The sequence below is a fragment of the Octopus bimaculoides genome, chromosome 8 (assembly GCF_001194135.2).
Source record: "Octopus bimaculoides isolate UCB-OBI-ISO-001 chromosome 8, ASM119413v2, whole genome shotgun sequence".
In the NCBI taxonomy this organism is placed as follows: Eukaryota; Metazoa; Mollusca; class Cephalopoda; order Octopoda; family Octopodidae; genus Octopus; species Octopus bimaculoides.
Window position 1 is genome coordinate 83,285,711 of NC_068988.1, and position 10,826 is coordinate 83,296,536.

At 36.7% G+C, this 10,826-nt stretch overlaps 1 protein-coding gene across 2 annotated transcripts in view; it reads left to right on the forward strand.

Moving 5' to 3' along the window:
- The window catches only part of LOC106878430 (sulfotransferase 1B1), a 66,190-nt gene that overhangs the window by 49,856 nt on the left and 5,508 nt on the right, over window positions 1–10,826 (forward strand). For both annotated transcript variants that reach the window (XM_014927638.2, XM_014927639.2), the window contains exons 2-3: window positions 964–1,149; window positions 5,539–5,862. In XM_014927638.2, coding sequence (XP_014783124.1) covers window positions 984–1,149; window positions 5,539–5,862 — 490 coding nt within the window. In that variant the 5' untranslated portion in view covers window positions 964–983. The remainder of the gene's footprint in view (window positions 1–963; window positions 1,150–5,538; window positions 5,863–10,826) is intronic.

Consider the following 10,826-nt stretch of genomic DNA (forward strand, 5'->3'; position numbering starts at 1 on the left):
ACGCTAGCATGGGTTGGACGATTTGACTGAGGACTGGTGAAACCGGATGGCAACACCAGGCTCCAATCTAATTTGGCAGAGTTTCTACAGCTGGATGCCCTTCCTAACGCCAACCATGCATATATTATAGCCTCAGGCCAATCAAAGCCTTGTGAGTGGATTTCATACACGAAAGTGAAAGAAGACTGTCGTATATATGTGTATATTTGTGTGTGTGTGTGTGTGTGTGTCTGTCTGTCTGTCTGCGTCTGTACCCCCACCATTGCTTCACAACCAATGTTGCTGTGTTTACGCTCTCATAACCTAGTGGTTCGGCAAAAGACACTGACAGAATAAGTATTAGGCTTACAAAGGATAAATACTGTGGTCGATTTTTTCAACCAAAAGCAGTGCTCCAGCATGGTTGTAGTCACATGACTGAAACAAGTAAAACAATAAAAAAAACTATGCCATTTTAATCCCGAGCAAGGCTGGGTATCTCTACTAGTATATATATATAATATATATGTATATGTATTCTCTCTGTTTCTCTTTCTTTCTCTTGCTCTCTCCTTCTGACTTGGTAACCATGTACCTTCTCCACAGCAAAACACCTGTTCCTATCCCTCTGTCACACTCTAACATCTCATCACCTCCAATGCACCCCCTCTCAAAGGATCTTTATTTTGCAAGTTACTTGGTGATCCCGCCAATTCTTGTGTCACATAAAAAAGCATCCAGTCCACGCTGTAAACTGGTTAGCATTTGCAAGGGCATCCAGCTGCAAAAACCATGTCAAAACAGGCAATGAATTTTGGTGCAGTTTTCTACCTAGCCAGGTTCTGTCAAACTGTCCAACCATTGCCAGCACGGTAAACTAATATTAAATGATGATGATGACGACGACGACAATGACGACGATGACAATGATGATGATGATGATATATATTTATGACTCTTATATGAAATATTGTATTTTCACAGAAATTCCATAGAGTTACAACATGCCTGAAGTTTGCTACAAAGATTCTGCTGGATGTCAAATACTCAACTATGATTACAATGGATTTTTGGTACCGCCATTTCCAAATATTCAAGAAAATCTTGACAAACTTCCAGATATGCCAGTAAGAGATGATGATGTTTTACTTCTAGGCTATTTTAAAGCTGGTAGGTATTCTTTTATCAGTAAGGACATCCCACAATCATACATGTTTCTCTCTTAGTTCAATTATCTCTGCTATTATCTTAGCTCTCATACCACTTTTTCAATATTTTTCTAATGCTTCTTCTTCCAAAACCCCACTGACACTGACTTTCTTTTCCATGATCTCCTTTCAGCAACTGATAAACATAACATGAATTCAAATGGATTTTATCCTCATTAACATCATCAACTGTAACAAACCTTACCTAAATTCAAAATGAAATTTATCTACATAATCCAACTTTAGTTAATATCTAATGTACTTATTTTTTGTATTTCATCTAAGTATTGTTACAGATATGAGTTAATGTAGGTTTAGTTGTTATCTCTAAGAGGGATTTTCTTTAGTTCTGGACGGCGTATTTGTTGCTTATGTATCCTCACTTGTTCACATTGAAAGTTTCTGGTCTGGCTGATGTAATTTTCCTTACAGCCAGGCAGGTTATGCACTATATAAGATTTGCTGTTTTACAGACCATGACCACATTTCTCTTGAAGGACTGAGTGTTTTTTTTTTGTTTTTCTTTTTTATCTCAGTGCCAGTTTCTAAGTGGTTGTAATTTTTCACTACTACATATTCCACATCTGCTATCTCCACATGTTTTTACAGAAAGTTCTAGATTATTTTCTGAAGAGAATGTTGGCTTGTGATGTATTTCTCGAGGCTTTTTCGTTGATGCTTTCTGTTGATGATTGAGTTTATGAGGATTAAGTCCATTATTTTTGTGCTTTGGAAAAAACTGGAAGGTTTGTTTTGATGGAAGTGAATACATCTGACACTACTGGGCCATACCTGTGAATAAACAAGAGCATATTCTCTTCAAAGTTTTGTTTTGGTGTCCTGAGTTAAGATATTTCTAATTCATTTGCTTTTTTAATCCTGCTGTCTATTAATTTCAGAGAATAATTTTGCAGTTTTAGAAATCCTCTTAGTTGTTCCAGTCACATTTTCGTCATTCTGGATTGACCACTATTAGGCCATGCTTTATGGTATACTTTTAATATGTAATGTATGGCATGAGTAAAAATTCAAATATTAATGTGTATCGTATCTTTTTCTCTCTTTTATTGTTTTGTTTCTTTTTTTTATAAAGAATATGTAATTTGTGATCCTAGTATTTGATAATTTTATGAGGATGTCCAAGAATGGTAGTCCTTTGCTGCTAGCTTCCATTGAGGAATTTCAACCATGTTTCGTGGTCTGCTACCACAACAGCTCCTTTATAGGATCCAGTTAGCTCAAGACATCATCAGGAGGAACCACGTCCGGTTTCGGCCCCTACTCCTCTACCGTTTTGACGTGGCGGGGCCCCTCCTTTCGGCGGTGTCTTCAGCTCTGGTGTTGGGTGCATGTCTTCTTTCACTGTTTGTGACTGTTCTAATTCAACTGTGGAATGTCCCTCGCTATGGTTATTTTCCAGGAGGTTCTGGCCACACGTCTTACGGTTCATCAACCCGCGCTGTTGAATTACTTTCTTCTGGCATACCTTCCCTCGGTGGATTAGGATCCAGTTAGCTCAAGACATCATCAGGAGGAACCACGTCCGGTTTCGGCCCCTACTCCTCTACTGTTTTGACGTGGCGCCCCCCCCCCTTTCGGAGGTGTCTTCAGCTTTAATTCTTTTATTTTGTTGTAGTCTCTGAGTTTTCTATTTGTTCTGTATCTTCTATTTCATCTTCCTCCATCTCCTTTTATTCATATTAATCCTTCAGCATTGCCTTAGGAAATTTTAGACATTTTATATCTATATAGACAAGATACCTACATTACTTCTGATTGATTTTTCTATTATCAATATATTTCACTGTACCCTACCAAAATCCTGTATTCCTAAACATACATACGTACGCACGCGTGCGTGCACACACACACACTCACACACACACACACATGCACATGCACACACACACGCATACACACACACACACTCACATAGATTTAGTAGTGCTCAAATGATTCAAACTCAAACTCTGATGTCTTTACAGGGGATCAATTCCACAGGGTAAAAAATGGCTATAAGAAGGATCAAGATGAGCAGATACAGAGGCAATTGCCTCCACATCTGCTCAACTTGATCCTTCTTATAGCCATTCTTTACCCTGTGGAATTGATCCCCTGTAAAGACATCAGAGTTTAAGTATGAATCATTTGAGCACTGCTAAGTGTCTTCTATAATGAGAACCCCTGGATCTCACTTGTTGACTTTACATACACACACATGCATACATACATACATGGTGATTGCTCCCTCATCAGAAATGATTGCTGTCTCTTTGTGCTTCTTCGTTGTCAATAGTGTTTCTGACTTGCCATCCACGACCTCTCATTTGACTATTCAGTTCCATTGCAGATCTGCATGGTTTAGAGCATAGATGACAGACAAAAGTTGTAACTTACTGTGTGCTTTCAACTAATTAGGTTTGTACATGTTGTCACATTTCCATTGCCACAGGACTTTCAGAAGATGGAATGATGAATGGGATTACCATAAACAAATATCTGTATGTCATTGATGTTAGTGATAAAGCTTATACAACACAAGTACAACTCCCTAGTGACAGGTCAAAATGAGATGACCACTAATCACATGAAGCCACAGGTTTTACATCAGAGTGTCCTTCTCCTAGAAGGATGCAGTGACAACAGCTAGGGATCCCTCACTCCCAGTGTTTTTATTGCATACCCTGACACCAACTAAGGGTATTTCTGCATCCCTTCACTCAGATGGATTGTCATCACATGAGCTAGTTAACTCATAGCTGGGACCTTCACAGGGGCTCCTACTCTGGGTTAGAGTAGACCTGGGAACAATAGTGGCTAAGATGTGGCTTCAAACTTTCCAAAACCCTGGAACTTTTGAACCAGAGCCCCACCACACTACCAGATGCAGGACATGCTTGCATGAATGCATCTATTCGTCCATCATCCATGTGTGCATGCATATGTATATACATATGTGCATACATCTTCACAGATGATTGCTGTCTCTTTGTGCTTCCTTGTTGTCAATGGCATTTCTGACTTACTGTCCATGATCTCTCAGATGACAATTCAGTCCTGCTGTAGATGTGCATGGTTTGAAACACAGATGACAGATTAAAGGTGTAAATTACTGCATGCTTTCAACTAGTTAGGTCTGCACTTGTCACACTCTCCCATTGCCATTGAATTTTCAATAGATGAAATGACAAATGAGATCACCATAAAGTGACATCTGTGTGTCATTAGATTTTAGTGATAAACTATTGTAACTTAGGAGTACCATTCTCTGAGTCTCTGTGATTAGTAGTTAGTGACAGGCCAAAGCGAGTTAACCAGTAACCACATGAAATCACAGGTTTTACATCAAAGTGTCCCTCTCCCAGAAGGACGCTCTGATTTTTCCTTCTCTTTCTTTCACCTGTAACAACTAACTTGTATAAGCATATGCCAGGAGATTTTATGTGTGTGCATGTATGCGTATATATATATATATATATATATATATATATATATATATATATATATATATATGTCTTGCCTATATATGTCTGTATATGTATGTTGCTATGTACATGTGTCTGTATGTTTTAGTGCATATATGTATATTATAGATGGTTTGGTATGTGCATATACTGCTAAATGTATATGTAATCCAACGTGAAAATGTTTTTTAAATGGATATAACTTTTAATGTATTAATTGATTAATATTTTACAAATAATTATTTACCCTGGGTATTTAGACTCTGTCCTTCTTTATAAGTTATTTTTGTCTTAAGATTTTCTTCGATTTTATAATAAGATGATTTTATACCAAAATTTGTTCATTGCATGCAACTGGTCATTGTAAAGACCATTAGTTGAAAGGACCAATGAAACAAAACCATTTTCAAATCTGTATCCATTAAACTAATTGTATATGTTTGCTTATAACCTTATTTTTATTCCATTCTAAATAAAACTATCCGACGAACGGGAATGTGAAACAGTTTTTGTGATATTTTTTCTGCTTTTTAATAATACATACATACATATATATGTGTGTGTTTGTATATATATAAAAATATATATATATATATATCGTAATATAACTGAGATGTTGATATACAAGAGAGTGCTGAACAGTTCCTTGCTCTCATGGTATTGCAAAAGGCCTGATTGGAGGCCCAACCTTCTGAGTTCTTTTATAGGACTTAGAAAAACTGAAGGATTGCTACAATAAGTGTGTGAATCTGAGAGAGGAATATGTTGAATAAAATCATAATTTACTAATACTCCTATATTTTATTTTACCCAAACACAAGAACTTTTCGCCACCCCCTTGTATGATTTGATGTTCCACCCTTGAGATTTCAATCTTTCCAACATAGGTTGCCACTGGATGTGGGAAATTACTGGAATGTTAGTTAATGGTTCTGCCGAATATAACCCAGAAAGCAAGATGGTTGCAATGATGGAATATTCGAGCCAAGACCAGCTAGACCAGCTTCCATCACCCAGAGTTCTAAACAACCACCTGCTCTTGCATCATTTACCAAAAGAGATATTTACCAAAAAATCTAAAATGATTTTCATGACACGCAACCCTCGTGATATTGCTGCCTCTGCCCACCATCACACATTTCAGCTTAAGGAACTACATCAATATGATGGAGACTGGAATGGCTTCTTTGAATTGTTTTTTGAAGGGAAATGTGAGTATAATCTTTTGCTCAGTCATTTTAAAAAATTTTTTCTGAAGATAAGTTTATTTTGTAAATCATCATCATCACCACAGCTACCACTCTCATCATCATCATCTCATTGTCATTTATATCACTTCCTGTAGATTTCTGTTCTTCATTTGTGATAAGCTGACAAATTATCTTAGTTATCTTTAACATACACATGTGACACAAAACTTTACTTTTAGCTCTATCAACAGCCTCAAATTCATCCATCAACCTAGATAGGGTTATAGCAATGTCACTGTTACACACACACACACAAACACACACACACAATTACATGCACACACATTCACACACATATTTACACGGAAATAAATAAAAGTACAATAAAACAATACTTAAAACAAAAGTTGAAGAAATACTGAAAGATTTTCTGGTTAATTTGAGTTCAGTACAACACCCACCCATTCACCTAACCATTTCTCAAATTGTATTTGAGTGCAACCAAATATACAAATAAGCATTTTTTAAGGTATTTGATGCTGAAAGACAACAATTTCTTGAGAGCATTGCTTTTTCAGTCTGAAATGACGTCTAAATTTTAATTTTACTAGAAATTTTTCTTTTGCATCCTGTTTCAGTTCTGAATTATGATTGTGTCATTTAACTCCTTCAGTGAGTTGTGGTATTAGTGATGTGTAATTTTGATGTATAACTATTTGATTTTCAAAGAACAAGGAATTCTAGTTTATCTTCATCTACATTTTCTTGAGGAGAGACTTCATAGCTGTTTAGAAAAAATTGTTTCTCCTCACGTGTTTTTATTGTTTTATGTCAAGACCATTTTACAATTTTTTTTCTCCTTTTTCTCTTCATATTTTCATCTGTAATTATTTCTTCATCATCACATGATGAAGATGCTGTATGACAGGTTGGTACCATCAAATGATGAGGTATTTTTTCATCTGTTTTTGGTCCTCTAGAAACTAAGGTTTGTTATTTTTATTTTTTACGCTGTTGTTGCTGATTTTCGTTATTTATGATGTCCTCTTTTTTGTTTTTGCTTAGTCTTCCCAGTTCTTCAGAGCTTTTTACTCTAACAATTATATAACTTGGCTTTCTACCCTGTATCATTAATATCACACCCTTTGTCTCAGCACCTTCTACTGGACATAGCTCTGGTATGTTTCTGTGACTTTCAAGGAACATTAGGACTTGCAAATTCCTTTTGATGTCCCCTGACAACATCTCGCCTTTGTTAGCTGATTTTGACCTCTTATCCTTACTGCAATACAAAATCAGGGCTAGCCACAGATCTAAGTTCTTTCCATCGTCTCTTATTGTGACTCTTGTATTTGTTTGACCTATATACTGTGGTATAAATGTTTTTTTTAAACTTAAGCCTGTGTTTTGGCTGTGTTTTTAGGTTTAAATGCACCACAAAAGTGCCATAGCTTTTATTTGTTTTTTGTTTTTTTAGTTGAGAGAATTTCTCCTGATATGCCCTGAAGAGCTTGTTGTACTGCACAATGTGAGGGAAAACTTAAGTTTTCTCTCACCCTTTTTGTAGGCAGCTATATCTATTGTTTGTCTTTAACATTTCCTTGATTTTATACCATAGGAATAAATTGCTGCTGGTTTTTACAAAATTCTCCCACCTACAACATCAATAATTTTCGTTTGTTACTTATTGCCATGTTGGAATAATTGTAACACTACTTTTTTTGCTTCCATTGTCTTCTCTTTATTGGAGCAACAGTGCTATCTGGAAGGGCTCCACACTTCTCCAATTTCATTTGTATTGTAGTTGACATAATGGTTGTAGATCCTTTGAATCTCTGATAATGCAATAGAAAAGAAAAAAAACCAAAGCCATGACATGCAGGTGAACACAATCTGGTTGCAAATATCATGATTTTACTAATTGCTTTAGGTGCCAAAGTGATCATGAGAAGACACAGACACTTTCACAGTCCTCTCACCCTTGGCTCAGTAGAACAGCCAGGACAGGACAGCTGGAGGGGTGACTCATTTTGAGCTGAATAGACTGGAGCAATGTAAAATAAAGTGCTACCCATTCCAGGAATCAATTTTATGTTCATAAGCCCAACACTCTAATCACCAGGCCACAACTGCACTTACCAACACATTTAGATTTTAATTTTTTATCTCATAATGAAGCTTCTTGAATGTGTTAGTTTACAACTGGACAACCATTCACTCAAGAGTTAAACTCTTCTCTGTTTAGATGTATTATTATGTCTTTGATTTTCTCTAACAGAATCAGTTCAGATAATGGAATGTATCCGGACCTAACATTGGTGAATTGTTATGATTATGCTCTCCTCTTTTAGACCAGCTTCTTTTCTAAATACTTACCTTTTCTCTTTTGATTTACATTACATTGATCTGTTGTTATAATTTCTTCTTTCTTTGAGGTCAGTCTGGATATTTAGGATTGAAAACATCCCAAATTCTTTGTCACCCTTGTCTTCGATATTTTCTGGTCTTGTAGGGTAACTACTTTATACTGGTCAACAATCAACAAGTCAATTATTTTTATCTCTGCCACCATTCTTATTTCTTATTTCTAAATCAGTCATAAATGAATGTAATTTGAATGTCGATCCACACACTTTATACATGCCAAAGGATGACACATAAGGTTACTCAGTTTCAGGAATGTTAAATTCATTTCTCTATAGAACAATAACTCTATATAAATACATAATTTACATATATTCCAACCAATCAAATCTATTTCTTTAATGATATGTATTAGTGTTAAAGATGTTTGGCTTATCTCTTTTGATATGCTTCAATTCTTTTAACTGTTCTTCAATTATCAATAGCTAAAACAGATTCCTGTCTCAATGATCGTCATGTTATGTTACTATTTATTCCATAAAACATCATCTATATATTCATATTGTATTTATGTTCCACCCATTCTGAGATATTTTGATATATGGACTTTGATTCAAGTTCATATATCAATTACATACATTGAAATAGTAAAAACATAATTATCCAGTGTACAATTAAAATGGATTTGGATCTGATGTTTCTATGCAGAGCTGGTCTTCTAAAGAATGGGTGGCAGGTGGTGATACGACTGCTTTTTATAGTGGTCACTTGTGATATAATTGGACTCCTACCAGATGTATAAGCAACCGCAGACCTAACAGTGGTATGCTACTGGGGAAGATGGACCAATGGGTATCATTGTTGGCTAAAATGAAACGAAAAGAAGAAAGATTTTTAGAGAATAGCATTAGTTTGTCTTCTCCAGTCCATAAGTTGGACACCTTTATATCAGCAATTAAAAGAGAGGCATCTTCCACTCAGTTCCATTTAATATTGAAAAAAATAAAACCCTCCTTCAATTTCTAGGTATAAACCAAAAAAGATGTGGAGAAAAGCATCCATTACACTCTTTGAGTGGTTGGTGTTACGAAGGGCATCCAGCCATAGAAACCATGCCAAATCAGATGGGACCTGGTGCAGCTCTCCAGCTTACCAGTTTCAGTCAAAACCATTTAACCCATGAAAAGCAGACACTAAATAATAATGAATATTCATGAAAATAAAGCTAATTTTTAGATGCATTGTTAGTGAGACTGACATAAACTTTAAAGTTTAGACAAGTTTGAAGATGTAATGTTATGTACAAAGTGAAATGTAACAGAATGAGTCAGTTTAACTTTCTTTTTTAATTATTTTTAAAGGTACATGGGTATAAACGCTCAAAGAGAAATCCTTTTTTTTAGGTTAGAAAAGAAAAATGTTGGCAAGAAACAGACTGAAAGGAGAATTATCCCAACACAGTCTATGCTATCTTTTGTTCTATTAATTTTAAAAACATATTGAAATTTTTTGCAATATACACTATGAGCTACAGCAGTGTAACAGTAGTGAGAATGATCTTTAAAAAACTCATTTTTAAAATCATCATCATCATTTAACGTCTGCTTTCCATGCTAGCATGGGTTGGACGATTTGACTGAGGACTAGCAAGCCAGAAGGCTGCACCAGGCTCCAATCTGATCTGGCAGAGTTTCTACAGCTGGATGCCCTTCTTAACGCCAACCACTCCAAGAATGTAGTGGGTGCTTTTACGTGCCACCGGCACGAGGGCCAGTCACACGGTACTGGCAATGGCCACGCTCAAAAAGGTGTTTTTTACGTGCCACCTGCACGGGAGCCAGTCCAGCGGAACTGGCAACGACCTCGCTTGGATGATTTTCTAACATGCCACTAGCATAAGTGCTAGAAGGTGACGCTGGTAACGATTACGCTCAAATGGTGCTATTTACAGGCCACTAGCATGGGAGCCACACAGCTGCTCTGGCAATGAACACGTTCAGACAGTGCTGTTTGTGCTCCACTGGCTTAGGTGCCAGTCATCGAGTATGGTTCAATTACGATTTCACTTGCCCCAACAGGTCTTTGCAAGCAAAGTTTAGTGTCCAATGAAGGAGAGGTTGGCATGGGTGCAAGTCGGATTTGGTTCGATTTCGATTTCAGATTTCAAATTTCAAATTCCAAATTCACTTGCCTCAACAGATCTTCGCAAGCAGGGTTTTTAGTGTCCAATGAAGTAAAGATATGAATAAGTGAGCTGGCTACACTTCTGGCAGAGGTCACAGATTATGCTCTCACTTGCCTTGCCGGGTCTTCTCACGTACTGCATATTTCCAAAGGTCCTGGTCACTAGTCATTGCCTCGGTGAGGCCTAAAGTTCAAAGGTCGTGCTTCACCACTTCATCCCAGGTCTTCCTGGGTCTACCTCTTCCACAGGTTCCATCAAATGCTAGGGTGTGACACTTTTTTACACAGTTATCCTCATCCATTCTTGCCACATGTCCATACCAGTGCAATCGTCTCTCTTGCACACCACAACTGATGCTTCTTAGGTCTAACTTTTCTCTCAAGGTACTTACACTCTTTCGAGTATGCACACTGACATTACACATCCATTGGAGCAT